This window comes from Octopus sinensis, linkage group LG18 (assembly GCF_006345805.1).
Source record: "Octopus sinensis linkage group LG18, ASM634580v1, whole genome shotgun sequence".
Lineage (NCBI taxonomy): Eukaryota > Metazoa > Mollusca > Cephalopoda > Octopoda > Octopodidae > Octopus > Octopus sinensis.
Window position 1 is genome coordinate 14,411,976 of NC_043014.1, and position 24,531 is coordinate 14,436,506.

Below are 24,531 nucleotides of genomic sequence, written 5' to 3' on the forward strand. Positions count from 1 at the left end.
TATAGCGCAACAGTAATCACGAACATGACACCAACTACTATATCTTCATAGATCGGATCTAGAGCAGACCAGTTCAAAATAAGATATAACCAGCATACGCATAATTTTCGCAATCCAAACAGGAAAATTGATACGTCACTATCCAAACAAATGAACATTAAAATTAAAATAATCTCCGTTTAGTACCTATTGGGAAATACTCTCATACCAAATCAAGGTAGAAACAAACCCTGTCAACTTTGAACTAATGAATCCTACCTCATTCTCACATTCAAGAACCAAATTTTGAACCGAACCTCTGAACTAGTCTCTTCATATAAGCGTAAAAAAAGAAAATTTAAAACACTAGAACATTTCAAACCAATAGATTTTTCTAACGACTAAATATGTAAATATTTCACCAATCCCTCTCCTTCCACCTACACCGTAAACCATCCCCGTAATATATATATATACTTTGTTACAGTTTTACACTAAAACATTGCAGAAATTATCTAAAAGTTTCCCTATCTCTAACCAAAATCCCCACAATAAAATCTTCTGGTTTAAGCACACAAACCTACATACACATATATAATCATATATTTGTATGCAAGCAAGTTGGAAATCCCTTTTCTTTTTTAATCCTCCATTTTTTAATAATACTTTAAAATTTCTTTTTAAATTAAAAATTTTCAATTTTCGAATCAATTTTTAAAATCGAATTTTGTTTTTATTCCCATTTTCATACATGAGCATATATCCACCTCTTATAATGGCCCGCTTTCGCATATATCCATAGGCCTAAAATAATATATTATAAAATACCCAAGTTTGAAACAGAATTGAAGAAATATTTATAAACACATATCCCACAAACTCTGCCTCCATAAAACACAAAAGTTACAATTTCTACATATTAATCAAATTGCTTATAGAACAATGAACACATACAGAAACATACAGACCAACAAAGTGATGAGTTAAAAAACTGTTCTTAATTACGTGATAACAGCGGCGAACTTTATCAAAGCGAACGCACTCAATTCCCGTTTGTTTGAGGAGTTGTGCAAAGGAAGTAATTCTGAAAGTGATTCTGAATTCGAAACGCTTTTATTGTACTCACAAATGACACGGCTTTCGAGAGGAAAAACAATAAAGAGGGTCTTCCTTCTACGAAAAGAAGTCCACGATTTTTTACTAGATGCCAAGCCAGATTTGCACGCTGAATTCTCCCGCATTCATTTTCTGATCTGCATGGCATTTTTGGCGGACATATTAGAGCCAGTGAATGAATGCCGTCAATCTTTCACTGCAAGGGAAAGATATAATCATGCTTCATTCTCATGAAAAACTAACTGCTTTCAAAATGAAGCTCGAACTTTGGCACCAAAAGTTGGATAGAAAGAACTTTGTATATTTTCCGCAACTAAACATGTTTATTGATGTAAACGAGTTTTAAGTCGATGACGATATCGTTTCACTCAAGAAACAACACGTATCAATACTTGGCAGAGAAATATATCTTTATTTTTCTGATCTTCACGACTTTGACAAACACTACCGCTTTATCGGGAACACCTTTGTAATCTCTGTTATCAGGAACCCCTTTGTACTCTCTGCCTACAGAAGACAATGTAATTCAACAGCAGTTCATTGATTTGGTCAATGTTGGAGGTGCAAAATTTTTGTCCGTGAAATATGCTGTTTTGACTTTCGGATTGAAATGGCACAGTCATATCCTGATGTTGCAAATATGGCTCTTAAAGTACTGATGCCATTTCCAGCCACCTATAAGTGTGAAATCGCGTTTTCCACTCTCCTTGCAATCAAAACGAAGTCACGAAATCGACTGGGTGTCACACCAGAAATGAGAGTTTCTCCTCTCCAAAACAGAGCCGAACATTGAAAAACTGGTTGCTGTAAAGCAGGCACATCCGTCACTCTGAGCTTTGCTGTAAATAAAATGACATATCGTCTGCTTTTGTGAGCAAATAATTTCTCATATAATTTTTTATGTCATATTATGTATCAGGGATTCGGGAAAAAGGATGGAATACCTACAAGGGCGGAGGAGAAGCCGGTGTTTCTACTAAAATTGAGGTTTTCCGTGCATACTAGGTGCATACTAGTAGTCCAATTGGCAGAAACTTCTGTACATTTTGGGATTCTATTACAATTCTTCTGCTGAAAATCGCTAAATTGATTGAAATGCACTTCTTGGATAATCAATATGAAGAATGGCATGCCAATGGGGAGGAATAGCATCTCAAAACATGGTGAAAGAGGAACCACTGTAATTTTCGGTGTATGACCTACGGTTTCTTTCTGTTAAATGGATAAAAATGGGTCTTACGCAGTTGTTAATACAGGATGTCCGGGATATTTACGGACTGCTTTCGTTTCTCATATGTGTTCTAACCAATTGATCACTTGATTCCCCATGTTTTCATGTGTATTTATTGTACCCCAATGAGGTATTGCGTGAATTAAGTTGTGGCCTTCGGAGTTGCGGGTTTATTGGCAGTGCGGGTCATAGTACGAAAAATACGTACACGAAAGTATGTCACTTTTTCTCTGTTAATTATCATGCATTTTATAAAGAACCGCGAATCATCGAAAAAAACTGTAAGGGGACCAGTACATAAAACCTTTCAAAAAGTTTGAAAATCACTGTTCTAAGTAATAACATAACACCAAGTTTAATCAATAAAAAATTTCTCAAAAACACCTTTCCATAACAATCCACCTTTAAACCTGATTACCACTCTTCTCAAACCCACATGCCCAAGAAAGATTTTAACTCAACAGTGACTGTATAAAGCCAAGATTAACTTCAAATTATTGCAGTCCGACGATGGGTTAGCTGTCCGAAACTTCGGAGTCAATGTCAATAATATGCTTGTTTATGAATAATACATATGCACATATAATTACATGTGTGTGTGTGTGTTTATGTGTGTGTGTATGTGTGTGTGAGTAGATATCAGCGTACGGCAGTCATTGCTGTTTGGTTAAGAAGTTCACCTAGAACTTATTTGAGTGTTACGGGTTATAGAAGAACGCATTATTTTAGATGTGGTTGTAAATATGTTTATGTCGAAAGAACGAAAAAGGCAGCTTCATTTTATTCATTTACACACACACAAAATAAAATCATATATATTTGTATGTATGTATGAATGTATGCATGTATATGTATATGTATGCATGTATATAATATATGTATATATATATATATATATATATATATATATATATATATATATATATATATATATATATATATATATATATATATATATATATATATATGTATATGTATGTATATATATATTGTTTGCTTTCAAACTTGCTGAATTTTCAGAAACCTTGCTTTTAAGTTTACTTTTTTCAATACACACTTCTCCATCGGTGATGTCTCGCATGATGTTGTTCATCGGTCGATACTTGAAGATTGTCTTTGATCGGACTATAAATGTTTCGCTCACGATAGAAAGTCAAATAGCCTTTGTCATAGAGCTGTTCACAAGCAAATCGCGGCAAGTATAAACGCCAAACGAATCTGTAGGGCCTTGTACTGATCAGATCATAAACGTAAACTTGGCATTGTACCATTGTAGCAAAAGCAATAAGTTCGAATTCAGTGGCAGGTGTACGGTTGATTGATAATTTCTGGGCGTGTTCATAACGAACTGCCTTATCAATCAGGTCTGTGTGGAAAACATGATCGGGAAAGAGAGACTCGAAAGCTATTATGGCCTTGCGCCATTTTATGTAATTCCTTTCATGACCTGAAAAGAGATAACTTACCGACCGAAAAAACGAGTTGCCATCTTTAATGACGGGAATCAATTTCCGGTTTTCAGTTTTGAGATTTGCACTAGCTACAGCTGATGGATCTGAAAGGGAGAGAAGTTTTCGAATGACCATCGGTTATACTATGGTTATTTGTAGATATTCTAATTTCATGTAAAGGTTCAAAAGTAAAAATAACAATGACGATACAAACAAAAGATAGCAGCCTGTCGAGTCGACAGGGTGTCAGATTACAAGCTTAGTGTTCGTATCACTTCACAAATTACAGAGTATTACAAGCTTAGTGTTCGTACGACTTCACAGGTCTATAATTAAAATACCGTAAATCCTCGAGTATAATCCGCATTTTTCCCTCGTACTATATACGAAGTTAAAAATCAAAAATATTTTCTAAGCAATGTCTGAGTCACTATTTGCTGTCTATGTTTATTCAGACGCATTTTGTGATGTCGGGCGAGAAAATACCTTAAGCTAAGCCTGAAAGCAATGAAGTCATAAAAGAATCATCCATAACTTGCAGTAAGCAACATTTATTAAAATAAAAGTATTCAGAACACAGAATAACATGTAACAAAAACAATTTGCAAACATATTTACATTCACATATAACAGTTAAGAACATCACAATTATTGTATTACGCATGCACGGAAGTGTTTGTTCGAGTAAGTGCTGCTGGCTTAGTTACGCACGACTTAAGTTAGAGAAGGGGTTCGTATTATACACGAGGTTTAGGTTTTTCAGAGGTACAGCCTCCTAAAAATCCCCTGCGTATTATACTCAAGGGCGGACTATACTCGAGGATTTACGGTACTAAATTTACTAAACTGAATCAGTCCGCTTAGATATATATATAGATATATGGATATCTTGACTATGACATTAAATTTTCGCTGGGTCAATTCATTTAGCCATGAGTACATCATTAAACTTACACTGGGTTACTCTACTCAAAATAAATGTCATAGCTATGATACTTGTTCATCGTTGAATCCGCTTTATTATGAATATATCGCTACAAAGGTTATGACCGAAGACATTCACTAGATGTGTTCACTTAGCTATCCATAAATAAGACAATAAACTTTCGCTTGGTTAGTTCTTTTAATTATACCAGGAGGCGCAATAGCCCAGTGGTTAGGGCAGCGGACTCGCAGTCATAGGATCGCGGTTTCGATTCCCAGACCGGGCGTTGTGAGTGTTTATTGAGCGAAAACACCTAAAGCTCCACGAGGCTCCGGCAGGGGATGGTGGTGATCCCTGCTGTACTCTTTCACCACAACTTTCTCTCACTCTTACTTCCTGTTTCTGTTGTACCTGTATTTCAAAGGGCTCGGCCTTGTCACTCTCTGTGTCACGCTGGATATCCCCGAGAACTACGTTAACGGTACACGTGTCTGTGGAGTGCTCAGTCACTTACACGTTAATCTCACGAGCAGGCTGTTCCGTTGATTCGGATCAACCGGAACTCTCGTCGGAACTCCACATTTGACTGTAAAAAGACAATCACATGACGAAGGACGACACGCCTCAGTTAATCAATAAGGACACTGCATAATTAACAATCATTTGCATTGCAATAACGATTTCAAATGTTATTATAGGTAAAGGATCATGACAGAAGAGCACTCAGCCATATGTTAATGAGAACTCAATACGAGTGAATAAAAGCTCGTATTCAATAATTGCAAATAGGTCTAATGTGTCGGTACAATTGATCAGTGTTGTCGTGTCGTCGTGAAGAAAGGATTCACCGTTAAAGTCCTACCCTTCATGGGGTGATTAATAGAAAAAAATACACTGGAGTTGTAAGCCACCATTGTTCTCTTAACGTTCACAAAAAGAAAAAATTCAGTTCGGCGCTGCTGACGAAACACATTAATTTTATTGCGCTTCTGTTACATACAATGTGTATATTGCGGTAATAGTGGCTTAGGTGACAAGATACAAAATTCTGACCTCGGGATTAACCAAGAAATTTTTACTAATTCACGTTGTCTGCGACCACAAAATGAACATAAATTATCACTGAACTGATTTCATTATCTTCAATGAACTTGGAGCAAACATTCCTGTAAAAAAGACCACATCACCCTCCGTTCTCAGTTTTAGGGTAGACATTCTCAGACGCTTCAATTACTATTGCTCTTGTATCTAAAGGCATGGGCATACTGGGATGTTGCCAACGAGCCTCAAGGGTCAAAGGACCTAATTCTGATCTGCGAATCCTGTAACTTACCGTCAATAAATACTATACGGTCCAGATCATTGATTTAAAAAATGAAGTTCCCTTCTCGAATCATACTGACTCATAAGGGCCGGTTTCCTGTTCTCATGGCGTATATATTCCCCACCTGGACGGGACGCCGCTCCGTCGCAGAATTGCTCATTTTGCCAGCTGAGTGGACTGAGCAAGGTGAAAAAAAGTGTTTTTTTCAAGAACACAACGCGTCGCCCGGTCCAGGAATCGAAACCACAATCTTACTTATTTCTTTATTGCCCACAAGGGGCTAAACATAGAGGGGACAAACAAGAACAGACAAAGGGATTAAGTCGATTATATCGACCCCAGTGCGTAACTGGTACTTATTTAATCGACCCCGAAAGGATGAAAAGTAAAGTCGACCTCGGCGGAATTTGAACGTAACGGCAGACGAAATACTGCTAAGCATTTCGACTAGCGTGCTAACGTTTCTGCCAGCTCGCCACCTTCAATAACAATCTTACTATCTCAAGTCCAACACCCTTACCACTAAGCCATGCGCATCCACTAGATCATTGATTTGCCCAGAGACCTATCATGCTGCTAAGACAGCCGTGTTTGTTATTTGTAAAAGCTGCATATGATATAGAAAATACCTCAAATTGTGCCATTTAATGTATTTTTGTATATCCAGAACAAGCAAATATATCAATAATGAAACTACTGGAAAAGGAATCTGAAAGTGGATAATAGATTCGCTTCGACGGGTAGATACCTGCTACAATCTTAATTAGTAATTGTTTGTCGATAGGCAAAGAAATGAGAATATTATATGTTTTTTAGTTTCAATTGGAGCACCCCACCTGATAATATTAAATATTCAATATCCTCTGGTTGCTTGTAGTTGTTAAAATTGCTCCAGTCTGGCCAGACCCAAGGAAAAACTAAGCTAAAGCTTTAGATTCTTAGAAAAAGCAGCAAGGACAGAAAACACGGACAATTTTACCCAATATAAATACAATAGTATTAATAATAATAATAATAATAATAATATAATAATAATAATAATAATAATAATAATAATGCAGTACCAGGCAGTGGCTCTCATGGCTTCTGATCTTAACTGACTGGAAGTGTTATCATGTACATTGTTTTGTCTTGGTATAAAAGATGGGCTACAGCAAATATTCTGCTCAATACCACAGGTTTGCTTGTCAGTTGTTTGACCTTAACCAGTTGAGCATGTCCCTTAGTGGCTGACGATATGTGCATCTCTGATCACGAGCAGAAGTAGTGGGGGAGCATCATGGCCATGTGTTGAGAGGGATTCTTTGGAGTTTGAATGGTTCACCTCTGGAAACATAGGTGTTTCGTTCAACATCCTAAAGCAACCCTTATTCAGGGACCGTTTGAGCAGGATGGGCTACTCAACCTGAAGAAAATTCTAACTGGGCCCCACCTGCAAGGTCATGTGTTGTTTATCTTGATATGAGATCACCATGTCGCGCACATATGGTTGTGATGCATGTGCCTGGTGTACCTTTATCAGACGGGTAGTCATGATGGGTATATGGGCTTCGTATATAAAATATACGAAGCCCAATATACCCATCATGACTACCCGTCTGATAAAGGTACACCAGGCACATGCATCACAACCATATGTGCGCGACATGGTGATCTCATATCAAGATAAACAACACATGACCTTGCAGGTGGGGCCCAGTTAGAATTTTCTTCAGGTTGAGTAGCCCATCCTGCTCAAACGGTCCTGAATAAGGGTTGCTTTAGGATGTTGAACGAAACACCTATGTTTCCAGAGGTGAACCATTCAAACTCCAAAGAATCCCTCTCAACACATGGCCATGATGCTCCCCCACTACTTCTGCTCGTGATCAGAGATGCACATATCGTCAGCCACTAAGGGACATGCTCAACTGGTTAAGGTCAAACAACTGACAAGCAACCTGTGGTATTGAGCAGAATATTTGCTGTAGCCCATCTTTTATACCAAGACAAAACAATGTACATGATAACACTTCCAGTCAGTTAAGATCAGAAGCCATGAGAGCCACTGCCTGGTACTGCATTATTATTATTATTATTATTATTATTATTATTATTATTATTATTATTATTAATACTATTGTATTTATATTTGGGTAAAATTGTCCGTGTTTTCTGTCCTTGCTGCTTTCTTCTAAGGAATCTAAAGCTCTTAGCTTAGTTTTTCCTTGGGTCTGGCCAGACTGGAGCAATTTTAACAACTACAAGCAACCAGAGGATATTGATATATTTAATATTATCAGGTGGGGTGCTCCAATTGAAACTAAAAAACATATAATATTCTCATTTCTTTGCCTATCGACAAACAATTACTAATTAAGATTGTAGCAGGTATCTACCCGTCGAAGCGAATCTATTATCCACTTTCAGATTCCTTTTCCAGTAGTTTCATTATTGATATATTTGCTTGTTCTGGATATACAAAAATACATTAAATGGCACAATTTGAGGTATTTTCTATATCATATGCAGCTTTTACAAATAACAAAGTGTCACTTTGATGGCATGAACTGCTCTCTCACTCAATAATAATAATAATAATAATAATAATGATAATAAAACACGGACAATGTTACCAAATATAAATACAATAGTAATAATAATAATAATAATAATAATATAATGATAATGATAATGATAATAATGATAATAATAATAATAATAATAATAATAATAATAATAATAATAATAATAATAATGATAATAAAACACGGACAATGTTACCAAATATAAATACAATAGTAATAATAATAATAATAATAATATAATGATAATGATAATGATAATAATGATAATAATAATAATAATAATAATAATAATAATAATAATAATAATAATAATAATAATAATAGAAGAAGAAGAAGAAGATGAAGAAACAACAAAAGCTATAAAACAAATGAAATCCAAACTAAAAATAGAACAGCAATGAACCATGATAAAACGATGGCAAGAAAAGCCCCTTCATGGTAAATACTGGACTAAACTAAACGCAAAAGAAATAGACAAAGAAAAATCCCAGCAATGGTTGAGAAGCTCGGGACTCAAAGCAGAAACAGAGGGAGTTTTAATTGCAGCACAAGACCAAAGCCTCCCCACCAGAAATTACCAAAAACATGTAATGAAAAGAAATATAACAAGTAACTGCAGAATATGTGGAGATGGACAAGAAACAATAAATCATATTATCTCTAGCTGCCCAGTCCTGGCCAAGAAGGAATATATTCACAGACATGACAGAGTTGGAACCTACATACATTGGAAGCTATGCCAACATTATGGAATAACAACAGAAAAAAGATGGTATAGGCACACACCAGAAAAGGTCACAGAAAACGAGAAAGCAACCATACTCTGGGATATGCCGATACACACAGATAGAGAAATTAAGGCTAACAGACCAGATATAGTTGTCAAAGATCATGAAGAAAAAAAAATGCTTTCTAATTGATGTATCAATACCGGCTGATTACAACGTGTCTCTAAAAGAAATGGAGAAACTCTCAAAATACAAAGACCTGGAAATAGAGGTAACCAGAATGTGGAATCTAAAAACAGAAACAATTCCTATCATAGTAGGTGCATTAGGCATGATAAAAAAATATTCAGACAAATACATAACAAAAACATCAGGACTTACAAACACATACAACATACAGAAAATTGCACTACTAGGCACTGCACACATCCTACGCAGAACACTTTCCATACAATAACCATCAGAGCATCACAACAAATCACAGCACATACCCAAGGCACACAGAGCTGCGCTCGGTAGTGAAGTGAAAGCACGCTATAAAAATAAAACTACTGAATAATAATAATAATAATAATAATAATAATAATAATAATAATAATAATAATAATAATAATAATAATAATAATAATAATGAGCAAATATAAAGATCTTGTTGAGCAAATATAAAGATCTTGAAATAGAAATCAGCAAAATGTGGAACCTGAAGACTAAAACAATACCTGTTGTCATAGGTGCCCTGGGAATGATAGCAAAAGGGGCTGATTGATACCTAATTCAGATACCAGAAAACCCCAAAATGGCAGAAAGTCAAAAGATAGTGCTCATGGGAACTGCTCATATCCTACGCAAAATACTTTTTATGTAATCTCAAGTTTTAAAACAAACATAATTTTCGTATGGTTTTTTCGACATTCACTAGTACAACACTAAATACAAAATCAAATATATGGCACACTAGGTATAACAACAACATGAACTTCCAACCTGTTGTCTCTTGAGGTCTCTGGGTGACACTTGGAGCCAACTTGTACAAATGTAAAGCAAAAGTCAAACATAGAATAATAATAATAATAATAATAATAATAATAATAATAATAATAATAATAATAATAATAATAATAATAATGGATAAAAGACTCTGCCATAAAACACACAGATACTGCATATGGGATTCTGTGAAAATGTGTCTGCTATTTTCAGAGAATTATGGGAAACCGAAGTGGTTCACATAAAAAAGCAGAAACTACAGAAACGGGAGTTAGTGACTGCTAGGTGCCCAATATTTTGCCAGAACAGTAGTAAGAGCGGATATGTATTTACGAGGTGGTATCTGCATTATTGAAACAGCAAGATAAAGCGAGATGTGGCGTGTACATTGCACGTTCGTATTTCTCTTTCCGGTTCCTATTCAAAATTGTTTAAAAGTCACAAAATTGTTTACAACTCACTGACCTGCAGTCGTGAAGAGCGATTCGCGCTCCGATGGTTGTGAAATAAAGACCTAAGTGCGAGGAAATTAACGGCTAAAATTGACTAAAATTGGCTAAAATTCATAAATTGAGGCCATTAATTCGAAGTCCGTATGCGGTGAGTTTACTGATATTTTCAGCAAAATGCTGCATTTTCAAAAACCGGGAAAGACAAAACTTGTATGTTCATATCCTTCTCAACGATAATTCTATATTTATAGTAGCACTGAGCATACATACCCTTTCAACATTCATAACGCTCACTGAAAATAGTCCTGTGTGTTGTGTTTCTAACTCTCGCAAGATTTGCATTCATTGATGAGAAATAGTCCCTTATGTTTGTAACAGCTGCAAATTTGTTGTGCTCTAGGATTTGGTTAAGACTGTAACCAACAAAGACATCCACTAAAAATATGATCTCTATTGTGTTCTAACACTTGTTATAGGTGTGAATTTTTTATTTCCCAACAAGGGGACAACATAGATAAGGGACAATACAATCTGACTGGGGTCAGATGGACGGATGGATATAACATACAGATGACATTAAAAATTTACAAAAGTATTAATAAATCGAATGATAGGACAGACTGGGAGACATTACGGATGGAGCGGAAAGGCGGGTTCAATCCGGACCCCACGAGCCCCGCTTCGCCACTGATACCTGAGATACGTCCTGCGTCGCATTCATGGGGTTACATTCACTCGCAACATCCGTGCTACATTCTTCCATCGATTTTCAAACATTTTCACAGTCAGGCATTTTTTTCCTGCCCTGTCTTTAAGGTAAAAGGTGAAATAATTCACTAAATTACGGCCGGAGATGAAAGTGCCTGACTTTAATCTTTTCTGTCTCGTCAAACAACGATGTTATTTTCTAAAGAAAGTGGAAAATTCAGTGAAATAAAGATTTGGACCGTTGAAAACCTATCAATAACCTATCATAACATGAAATATAAAATCTATATTATAAGAGCCGTGTATGTCCATCCGTCTGACCATCTCTCCGTCCGTCGTCTGTCCATCTATACACTCGTTTGTCCGTCTCTCCATCTGTTTATCCGTCTGTCCGTTCGTCTATTCGTCCTTCTCTATATTCACATGAATTCAGAAGAAATCTTTCAACCGGAAATTACGAGACAACAATGGGCTGAATCAAGTGAAAGAAACCAAAGACGGAAAGATAACTGAAGGGAAAATGTATATTTGTTTACGTTTTGGTAGGAATTACAAATTATTTTTTAATGAAATTAAATACATTTCTGCTTTATATATCAAAATAAATGTAAAATTCTACCCTGGGAAATAGCATGGTTTGTGGGTTTTCGTTTTGTAGTTTCTGAATAAAATCCGGATATAGTCACAAAGACATGTTCGCTCTAGTAAATATGTGTGTACATAAACACACACACATACACACACAACACACATATATGTACATATATGTATATATATATATATTATATATATATATATATATATATATATATATATATATATATATATGTATATATGAATGTATATGTATGTATGTGTATGTATGTATGTATATATATGTGTGTATATATATATAATATATATATATATATATATATATATAATATATAATATATAATATATATATATATATATATAATATGTTCATCGCGAAACAATATGCTTATTGCTCGGCGAATGCTTTCTAAAATTCGCACACAAATCTAAAACCATTCCGGAAGAATGCATGAAAGGAAAAATTGCTGGGTCTGAAGTCTCCCTGGGGGCAAAAGGATTCAAGAAAAGGAGGATTCAAGAAAAGAAGTAATAAAAGGCAATTTCACTCACTGTCTTACATTCATTCTCTCTCTCTCTCTCTCTCTCTCTCTCTCTCTCTCTCTCTCTCCTTCTCCCCCTCTCTCTCAATCAACACAACTCACATCCAGATATTGTCACGGATGTCTCTTACCCAACAATACACAAACAGTATATACTGATTCCAAATCTTGGCACAAGGCCCGTAATTTCAGGGAAGGGGTAGTCGATTACATGCACACCCCCACCCCAGTGATCAACTAGTACTTATTTTATCGACCTCGAAAGGATGAAAGGTAAAGTCGTCCTCGCTGGAATTTGATCTCAGAACTTAAAGACGGACGAAATGCCGCTAAACATTTTACCCGGCGTGTTAACGATTCGGCCAACTCGCCGCCATATAGGTTGTATACATTGGAACAGTAGTTACTAAAATTCCTTATGCTATCTTCGGAAAGTTAGTATTCAGTTTCAAATGCCATGGAAGGTAGAAAGAGAGAATATAATCTTTTTCTTTATAGTACAATTTGTCTATCTTTATATGATGTTTAGGCGTTAAGTGTGTGTGTGTGTGTGTGCGTGCGTGTTTGTGAGTATATATGTATGTATGCATGTATGTATACTGAAAAGTTCCTGGCTTTGGATAAAAGAAAATACTGGGGTATCAGTTAATTATGATTAATACACTTTGCAGCAGTCCTTCAGTTTTTCTAAGCCCTGTAAAAGAACGTAGAAGGTTGGACCTCCAACTAGGCCTTTCATGACACCATTAAAGCCAGAAATTTTTCAGCACCCCGCCGTGTATATATATATATATATATATATATATATATATATATATATATGAAATACAAAATGGGACAAGAATGCAAAATATCCGGAGAGCTAGGTGATACAAAAAGGACAACAAAACATCCAGATAGACAATACAAAGAAAACAAGGACGGGTCATTCGAAGTTTTCTTTCCTCAATCAAGCACCAGATTATCCTCGCAATTTCGGCTGATTATTCTTGAGATTGCTCAAGTCTGGCCAGCCCCAAGGAAAAACTAAGCTAAGAGCATTAGATTCGTTGGAAGAAAGCAGCGAATGTATACAAAAACAAGGACGGAAAAAATGGACAATGTTACCCAAATATAAATATAATAATAATGATAATAATAATAATAATAATAATAATAATAATAATAATAATAATAATAATGATAATGATAATGATAATTATAATAATAATAATAACAAGACATAACAACAGGTGGCTTTCGACTAAGGACGAATTGAATTAAGCTGGCGCGTGTGGAAATGAAGCCTACGGCAGAGATACCAGGAATTTCACAAACACAGGGAAGAATATCGATGTTGCACGGACAACGGTCAGACCCAGAAAGAAAGAGCATTCTTTGCCGAACGGCGGTCACGTGGGAAGAGAAGAGGGAGAAGTAGAAGCGGAGGGACAGAAGAATTAAGGAGGGACGAGAAAAAATGACAGGAACACAGTGAAGTGAAAAGTGGAGGGAAAGTGAGTAAGAAGAGAAGGCAAAGAAATGTGAGAGAGAGAGGGAACGAAAGAACGAAGATTGGAATGAACGAATAAGCGGAAAGGGTTGATAGACAGAAAGAATAGAGTCGTACAATAAATTTCTTCCAAGGATTATTATTATTACTATATGTGTATGTGTGTATAAAATGTAGATGTGTGTGTATTCTTTTACTCTTCTACTCTTTTACTTGTTTCAGTCATTTGACTGCGGCCATGCTGGAGCACCGCCTTTAGTCGAACCAATCGAGCCCAGGACTTATTCTTTGTAAGCCCAGTACTTATTCTATCGGTCTCTTTTGCCGAACCGCTAGGTGACGGCGACGTAAACACACCAGCATCGGTGGTCAAGCAATGCTAGGGGGGACAAACATAGACACACAAACATACACACACATATATATATACATATGTGCGACGGGCTTCTTTCAGTTTCCGTCTACCAAATCCACTCACAAGGCTTTGGTCGGCTCGAGGCTATAGTAGAAGACACTTGCCCAAGGTGCCACGCAGTGGGACTGAACCCGGAACCATGTGGTTGGTAAGCAAGCTACTTATCACACAGCCACTCCTGCGCCTGTATGTATATGTATGTATATATATATTGTATGTATGTACGTATACACACACATGCACACACACACACATACACACATATGCACACACACACATACACATACACATATACATACACATACATACATACACACACACACATACACACACACATGTACACACACACACATACATACACACACACACACATACACACACACACACACACATGCACACACACACACACATACACACACACACATACAAGGTGCTTCAGCTAAATGAGTTTTTCGAGAAGAAAACATTTAATAACAATAAGTGGTTCAAACTTTAACGGAATATCCTCTTTATTTTAAACCCCAACATGGAAGCTTCGAATTTAATGCAGCTGGCGAAGAGACATGCTACGCTCGTCGCCTTTCCGACCAATCACAGTGATTTTGAGATTACAATCTTTTTAAATGTTGCCGGCCTAAATGAAAGGAATATTCTCGACGGTCAAAACTTATTCAGAAAAGTAGATTTTGTCTATCAAGTCCAAGACATTATCAACGAGATTCCTGGCAAGTCAATGAGGGCCATTGCCTATCATCTCCATGCGTATGAGTCAACGATTTAACATGTGGTGTACGAAGACATCAGATACAAATCCTATGTTATGAGAAGAGGGTAGTTCAAGTCCGATAAGACTTGAAAGAACCGTGTTACGTCGCAATAACTTAGCGGCTTGGCAAAATAATTCGATAAAATAAGTACCAGGCTTTAAAAAGTACTGGGGGCCGATTCATCCGACTAAAAAAAATCTTCAAAGCGGTACCCCAGAATGGCCGCAGTCTAATGATTGAAACAAGTCAAAAATAAAAGAAATAAATATGATCGTGTGTGCGTCTGTGTTTATGTTTGTTCCCCTCTTCCGCTTGACAACCGCTGCTGGTTTGTTTACATCCCAATAACCTAACAGTTCATTAAAAGATACCGATAATGATAAGCATCAGACTTTTAAAAAATGTAGTTACTGGGGTCGATTTTGTTCGATTTAAACCCTCCACGGTGGTTCCCCAGCATGGCCGCAGTCCAGTGACTGAAACCGGTACAGGAAGAAGATAAAGGATGATAGGTGTACCCGTGAAAGTTTTAGTTTTAGCTTCGAAGAAGATGGATATGTTTTTTATCAAAGACTTAAATATTATTCTTATAAAGCTTGAAGGATGCTGTTGATGAAAAAAATCAAGTTTATACAAGCGGGAAAAGTTTAATAGGTTCATACTGGAAAATGCGTTATTGGAACCGGTAGCGGTATTTCGTCTGTCTACGTTCTTGAGTAAGGCACCTCATTTTATGTGGTTCCAATTCACTCCGTTGACTACGAGTCGCATCTGCTGCTCGATGTCACCACAGATGATTTATCAAGGAATACAAGACGGTAACGGCTGTGAATTGTAATGGGTGCAACATACTGGATGATGATGATGATGATGATGAGGAGGAGGAGGAGGAGAAGGATGATGATGAGGAGGAGCGGGATGATGATGATGATGAAGAGGAGAAGAAGGATGATGATGAGGAGGAGCAGGATGATGATGATGATGGTAGTATTGGTAGTGATGATGATGATATCCGACCACCCCATCTATATTTCGATAGGAAAGCTTTGAACTCACCTTCGCGAGGTAGTGCTTACAATTATGAATAATACAGTGCTTCTGGTGTTTGTAGCTGGAGTGTGGTGGTGGTGGGATCTGTATCAACTCTATGTAGCTGTTAACAACATGTTGGAGTTGAAATTGTCACAAATATTCTTTTCTACCCTAGGTACAAAGCCCGAAATGTTGTAGGAGGGAGCCAGTTGATTAGATCAACCCCATTAAGTACGCAGCTGGTATTTAATTTATCGACCCTGAAAGAATGAAAGACGAAGTCGACCTCGGCGGAATTTGGACTCAGAACATAAAGACAGACGAAATACAGTTAAGCATTTCGCTCGGCATGCTAACGTTTCTTATTTCTTTATTGCCCACAAGGGGATACACACAGAGGGGACAAACTAGGACATACAAAGGGATTAAGTTGATTATATCGACCCCAGTGCGTAACTGGTACTTAATTTATCGAGCCCGAAAGTATGAAAGGCAAAATCGAGCTCCGCGGAATTTGAACTCAGACCGTAGTGACAGACGAATACCTACTTCTTTACTACCCACAAGGGGCTAAACACAGAGAGGACAAACAAGGACAGACAAACGGATTAAGTCGATTATATCGATCCTAGTGCGTAACTGGTACTTAATTTATCGACCCCGAAAGGATGAAAGTTAAAGTCGAACTCGGGGGAATTTGAACTCAGAACGTAGCGGCAGTCGAAATACTGCTAAGCATTTCGCCCGGCGTGCTAACGTGTCTGCCAGCTCGCCACCTTAGAGACTGCCACAGATATTATAAGAAGTATTGTTTGTGCATGCGTAATCAGTGAGATATACATTTGTGTGGGCAAGTGCGTGTCTGAGCTTTTATACCTCTCCACGTGACTGCATATGTCGTGCGCGAGTTTACTTCTTTTTGTGACCACGTGTGTAATAAACACGTGCCTGTGTATATATGTGCGTCTGCATAAAAGGTACACATTATACTGCATTACTGAGAATCAGAGAAGGAGGAGCAATGCCAACGTCCTTTTTAAAGGTTTCCGTGGCTGGTAGGAGGAAGAGAGGAAGTCATTCTCCGACCAGAGTCCTGATCTAAATACTTGCAACAGAATGGACTCCGTCCAAGACACCCGAGGTCTGGGTTGCGAAGACTGATATTTCTATATATAAATCTTAAGTTCTTTATCGTCCTCCAAAAGACAGGTGTGTAGTTAACAATTTCTCTCCGCAACAACAGGGTTCCGCATTAGATCCCATCTCATCGCGCGGCACCTCAATTGAGTGTCATCTACCTTCTACCATAACTTCGAGTCGGCCTAAAACTCGTGAATGACAATATGTGGACGGAAACTATGAAGAATCCCGTTCATGTTTTGGGATGGTAGGCTTACTACTTCGCCCGGTTTTACACCACAGCACAGATTTGAGGTGTCTTAGACAAAGTCCATTCCGCTACAAGTATTTAGATCAGGTTTCAGGTCTGAGAATAACTCCCTCTCCTCTTTTTCTCCTGCCAGACACGGAAACCTTTAAAAAGGAAGTTGGCACTTCTTTTTTCTTCTATGACTGAAACATTAAACCTCACCCCAGCCAAAACAACTAGCACTTATAGAAACAATTAGCACCTATTGACAACATGGTCAATTCTGCGTTGCGTATTTAAAAAAAAATTGAACAAGGAAGTTTGCTCCTCAACCAGATGGTTACGAATTCAGAATCGCTGCATGGCACCTTGGGCAAGTGTTTTTTACTATAGCATTATGACTGGATTTAGAAGATGGAAACTGAGAGAAGCCCGTCGTGTGTGTGTGCTTGTATGTGTATGTGTCTTTGTGTGTGTGTGTGTGTGGTTGTGTGTGTGTGTTTGTGTATGTGCATATGTGTGTATGAGTGTATGTGCGTATGTATGTGCGTGTCCATGCTTGTCCGCTATAACGGCTTGAGAACCGGTTTTGGTGTGTTTACGTCCCCGTAACTTAGCAGCTCGGCAAAAGGGACGGATAGAATAAGTACCAGGCTTAAAAAAGTAAAAACCAAAAGACAAAGAAGTACTGGGGTTGAATAATCCGATTAAAATTTCACAAGGCGGTGCCCCAACATGGCCGCAGTCTAATGACTACAACAAATAAAAGACAGAAGATAACGGATAGAATTGAATGGAGTTATAATCCGGCGGTACATACTTGTTTTTGTATTTTTCACCTTTCTTGTTACTGGCGGTGGCGCTGAAGCACTGCGTCGGTGAATTGGGTATGCCATCGTATGTGACATTTTTGCTTTTTGGTTTTCCCTTTTGGGAAGCTCGCCAAATGCTTTGTTAAACCAAATAACAGTTGAAACAACTGCAAAAACTTATATGGTTGAGGTTGCCTCCAAACGACGTTGAGACTGTTTGAATATCGTCCATATTATCAAAACTGATGACATGATGTCATGCAACTGTTATGACGTCACTTTCTTGTGTAGAAATTTTGTTGAAGTTATTTTAGCAAGAAGCGTACATGCAAGAAGATAAGAACGACCTTTAGCAAGAAGCCACATAAGCAAGAAGATAAGCGTAAATTTCAGACGTTATTTAATTTATTGCCAAGTTGAACTTAGATATCATAAATGTTTATGCTGTCGTTATTGTTGTAGTAGTAGTTGAACTCGTAGTCCGGCCTTAATTAAGTAAATATTTCATCAAGAGTATTTATTTCGTTTACAACCATTCCGGTTTTTTCTCAATATCTAGATCAGTCATAGGAAAACTGCGGGTCGCTGGACTTTCTGAATGGCACATCTAACGAAAATTTACCTTAAATTTTTTTTAGTAGTGCGACTCGCTTCATAATGATCTATGCGGTCTGCTTCTCGAAAAAGGTTGTTCATTCTTGTCTAGATCTACATTACCCCGTATAATCCTAGTTTCTTCTCTTCCTTCTTTGTTAACGTCAGTAGGATGTTATTTCAGGGATCTGAGGGAGATTGAGGTGCTATCTTAGCTAGATCAATGGTTCCGTTGAAGAACATTTCGTGCCTTCATTGACTGATGCGATCTGTATCTTCCAGCGAAAGCAGATAAAATAAAAGCGATATCGATACTAACTCTTAGAGCACTTCGTCTGGAATCGGTGGTCATTCGGGATCCTATAGTAGAAAACACTTGCCCAAGGTACCGTGCTGTGAGACTGAACTCGTATCCATCTGATTGAGGAGCAAACTTCCTTGTTCAATTTTTTTAAATATGCAGAATTGACCATGTTGTTAATAGTTGTTAGTTGTTTCTTTTAGTGCTGGTTGTTTTGGTTAAGGTAAGGTTTAATGTTTTAGTCAGAGAAGGAAGAGCAGTGCCAACGTCCTTTTTAAAGGTTTCCGTGACTGGGAGGAGGAAGAGAGGAAATTATTCTTAGACCAGAGGCCCGATCCGACAAAGCTATGCTTATGTGGTTAAGATGTTCAATTCGCAACTACGTGGTGTCGGGTTCAATCCTATGCGGCGGTGGCTCCTTGAGCAAATGTATTCTTTACATAGTCGCGGGTTGTCGAATGCTTTGTAAAACAAATTTGGGAGACAGAAGCTGTGCAGAAACCCTTTGAATATGTGTGTGTGTGTGTGTGTGTGTGTGTGTGTGTGTGTGTGTGTGTGTGTGTGTGTGAGGGTATGTGTACACGTGCAATAGCTGATTCATTCGGATTTGCACTACTAAAAGCTTCACAAACTCAAAAAGCTTGCTGCTATCCCGCATGCTTTAATAGTGTTAAACTCCTAATACTAATGTTAATACTAAATAAAAACACAAAGATGATCATACTTATTTTTTGTGCCTGTAAAACAATTAGTAATGAATGCCTGAGTCGACTGTTAATATATATATTTAACCTCCGTGGCACATGGTGAGTGCTCTTTTGAGCTTCTTGCCGTGATAAAGGTTCATCAGAGACCATGGATGGCAGGAGGTCAAGCTGTTTTCTGAAAACATCTACCCCTACTCCATGAAGATCCCTCAAATATTTTGGCGAGACATTTAATAGCTGTGTGCCCATGAATCCCAAGCTACAGCAGTACATGGTCCTTAATCTAGATGGGATAGCTGGGACCTTTGGAACAGTGTAGCGGCGCCCAGTTCGGGGGTTAGTATAGCTCTTGATGCCATGGTTTAGTACCAATCCCTCCAGGATCTTCCACTTTATACCTCACCCGTCACTTTATATCACTTTATAACTCTCCCGTCTTCGTTCCAGGGAGTAGAGTCGTTGCTCTTTCATTCTCTCCCAATAGCTCAGATGTTCCATTGATGCAATCTTCCTGGTGTAGCACCGCTGAACTGCTTCAAGTTCGTTGTTAATTCGACAGAGTGGGGTGACCACAGTTAAGAGCAATAATCCAGACAACTGAGTACAAGTGTCCTCCATAGAACCAGTATAGTTTGCTGGCCCCTTGTTCTGAAGGTTCACAAAATCCATCCGGCCATTCCCTTGCACATTGCCACTATCTTGGTGATATGGATGTGAAACGAGCTGGTATGGTGTGCCCTCGCCTAATCACATATATACACACACATTAGAGTAACTGTAAACATGATCATTAAAATAAAGATCATCCCCACCAAAAGCCATTTCTACTCATTTTCTCATATATATATATATGGTAAAGACCCCCTTCGGTCATGAATGACCATGGGATTGCACCTAGAAAGTTACCCTCCTAGACACAAGTCCGGGCAAGGTTGTTTATGGAAGACCAGCAGTCGCCCACGCATACCAGCCTCCCCTCTCCACGCCGCCAGTGTTATCCAAGGGAAAGACAAAGGTCGATACAGCTTGGCACCTGTGACGTTGCAACTCATTTCTACAGCTGAGTGAACTGGAGCAACGTGAAATAAAGTGCTTTGCTCAAGAACACAACACGCAGCCCGGTCCGGGATTCGAGCTCACAACCTCACGATCGTAAGCTCGACGCTCTAACCACTGAGCCATGCGCCTTATATATATATATATATTATTCAAAGGAATGCCAACTCTGTCTGTTTTTTATGTTTTTATATTCTTTATGATATTAATGTAGAATATAGAATATATAGTATAAATAGTATGGTTGTATACTGTCAATCTAACACGAACGTGACAGTTGGGTGGGATACACCACCGCTGTTTAGCCCTAGGAAGCATCGACGCCTCCTGATGGCTTTGACACATTTTTTCCTGTGTCCTTATATACATTTACGAAGGGGAGACAAATACCCCCAACCGCCCGGGCTGCATCTAGGGACACTGTCACGTTCGTGTTAGATTGACAGTATACAACCATTCTATCGCCCCATCACCGCACATGTCTCTACGAGAGATTTAGAAATTTAGTATTTCTGAGTATAAATAGTATATATAGTAAAATGAAATGAAATAGTGATTGTCTTATTGAATAGATGAAATATTGAATATCAAATATTAAATATTAAGGGACTTAATATATATATGTATATATATATAGGTGCGTACACACTCATACTTATACACAGACGCATGCACATAGGCACATGCACACACACTCAAACACATACACTCAGGCATATAAACGCACATACATACACACGTACATAACGAAAATCATGTTTAAAGTTTACAAAAGATTTCTGCATGCGAGATTTATAATATGAAACAGAAAGCAAATGTGAAGCATGTTTGGACAATATACAAGCAATAGAAATATACCAGTGGTATACAAATTTTATTATTATTTATTCATGCGCCCTTTTCAAGCCTATGGACCCGGTTTCCCGGTTTCTATGGCATATGTGTTCCCCCCAGCTGGACGGGACGCCAGTCTATCGCAGCGTTACTCAAGAAACAGGAAGAGAGAGTGAGAGAAAGTTAGGGCGAAAGAGTACAACAGGGGTCGCCACCACCCCCTGCCGGAGCCTCGTGGAGCTTTTAGGTGTTTTCGCTCAATAAACATACACAACGCCCGATCTGGGAATCGAAACCGCGATCCTCCGACCGCGAGTCCGCTGTCCTAACCACTGGGCTATGCGCCTCCATATAAACATATTACTGGTATATATTTTCTTTATGTAATTTATGAAACACACATATGTGTTTAATAAATACGTGTTTCATACACACGTAGAAACACATACACACACACACACACACACACACATGAGCGCACGCGCATATAATCCATCCATCCATCCATACATACATACATACACAACTGTCCTTTGGTTTTCAAGGTATCTATTTTGTACGGCTTCACTTTGACGACGTTTCGATTTTTGTCATCTTTTTTTCATATACAGAAATGCATATCGTCGTTTCCGTTTCCCTTTCCGTAACAGCTTTCCACTTTCCCTTTCCTTTTCCTTTCATTTCACTTTACAACAGAAACTTCGAACGCCGTTTAATATAAACAAAAGAACTGTTAGGACAATTAAAATATACGAAGCAAAAATCTAAGTCATTATAATGACTGGACTCTTACTTCGACATGCACGTTATGCATACGTAGTAACAATATGGAAGCGAGGGGATATGTTCTAGTATTTTGAACAAAAGATAAAATATACACCCACCCACCCACCCATCCATCCATCCATCCATCCACTTATACATACATACATACATACATACATACATACATACATACATACATACATACATATAACGAGAGAAAAACACGGAGCAAGTATTTGATCGAAAATTCTCTTACAGAGAGTATTTATATATATAGACTCTTACTCTTTTAATTGTTTCAGTCATTTGACTGCGGCCATGCTGGAGCACCGCCTTTAGTCGAGCAAATCGGCCCCAGGACTTATTCTTTGGAAACCTAGTACTTATTCTGTCGGTCTCTTTTGCCGAACCGCTAAGTTACAGGGACGTTAACACACCAGCATCGGTTGTCAAGCGATGTTGGGGGGAGGGGAACACAGACACACAAACATATACACTCATACATAGATACATAGATACATATATACATACATATATACGACGGGCTTCTTTCAGTTTCCGTCTACCAAATCCATTCACAAGGCTTTGGTCGGCCCGAGGCTATAGTAGAAGACACTTGCCCAAGGTGCCACGCAGTGGGAATGAACCCGGAACCATGTGGTTCGAAAGCAAGCTACTTACCACACAGCCAATCCTACGCCTATATATATATATGATGCACTTATAATATAGTATTATTAATTATAGAGCATAGATTCATATGTAACAGATGTAAAAGCACACCAAATGCATGCCTCATGTTATTCTCTCACGACAGAGGAGCCCTTTATGTTACCCTGTAGCCCTATTCGGACCACATAGAACCCTGGAAGATTACACATCAGAGGTAAGTTAACGTGATTGCTATTAAAAGCAGCAACTAAAACGGTAATTTTGTGTCTCTTTGGGTGGAGGAGATCACAATCCTGTTAATAAAAAAAATCAGTGTGGCCTCACTGCTATGAATTACAGGGTTAAGAATATCTCCGAAATAGGCATGAAAGATTGTAAGCCCATTATGAGAACAGCAGTTGCCAGTGATGTTATTAGTAGGAACATCTCTATTGTTATGAGTAATAATGATACAAATTCTTTTAATGGCCCATATTCTCCGTAGCCGATATCCAAACCTTTGTAGATCATCTTGTAACTAATAAGAGTAATAAAATTAAGCATAAAATAGGCGCAGGTGTGGTTGTGTGGTAAGTATCTTGCTTACCAACCGCATGATTCCGGGTTCAGTCCCACTTCGTGGCACCTTGGGCAAGTGTCTTTTACTATAGCCTCGGGCTGACCAAAGCCTTGTGAGTGGATTTAATAGATGGAAACTGAAAGAAGCCCGTCGTATATATGTATATGTGTGTGTATATGTTTGTGTGTCTGTGTTTGTCCCCGACAACCGATAGTGGTGTGTTTACGTCACTGTAACTTAGCGGTTCAGCAAAAGAGACCGATAGAATAAGTACTAGGCTTCCAAAGAATAAGTCCTGGGATCGATTTGCTCGGCTAAAGGCGGTGCTCCAGCATGGTCGCATTCAAATGACTGAATCAAGTAAAAGAGTAAAAAGAGTAAAGAGTATACAAATGTTAAGTGTAGTAATAATCATGAACACAATAGATAATATAACAATAACGTAAACCTTAATTCTAAACCTGAGTTCAAAACTTACCATAATTACATTAAAGGAGCACGTAGATTATGTAAAAATGGTTTAACTCCCTCTTTGGATATTCGTATAATATT

At 38.0% G+C, this 24,531-nt stretch overlaps 1 protein-coding gene across 1 annotated transcript; it reads right to left on the reverse strand.

The window, feature by feature from the left end:
• Nucleotides 1-3,305: 3,305 nt before the first annotated feature.
• LOC118766942 lies at nt 3,306-18,741 on the reverse strand. The gene is made up of 2 exons (XM_036510815.1): nt 18,500-18,741; nt 3,306-3,881 (listed from the first exon to the last, which is right to left on the reverse strand). The coding sequence occupies exons 1-2, from the start codon at nt 18,585-18,587 to the stop codon at nt 3,373-3,375; spliced, it is 597 nt and encodes a 198-aa protein (XP_036366708.1). The 5' UTR covers nt 18,588-18,741; the 3' UTR covers nt 3,306-3,372.
• Nucleotides 18,742-24,531: the final 5,790 nt, after the last annotated feature.

What these genes read in the sequence shown, in the direction of transcription:
- LOC118766942 (XM_036510815.1), bottom strand. Translation starts at nt 18,587, where the DNA reads ATGTCACATACGATGGCATACCCAATTCACCGACGCAGTGCTTCAGCG. An exon ending in GGTGAAAAATACAAAAACAA is followed by an intron (nt 3,882 to 18,499) that starts GTATGTACCGCC and finishes TCTCCCTTTCAG; the next exon opens with ATCCATCAGCTGTAGCTAGT.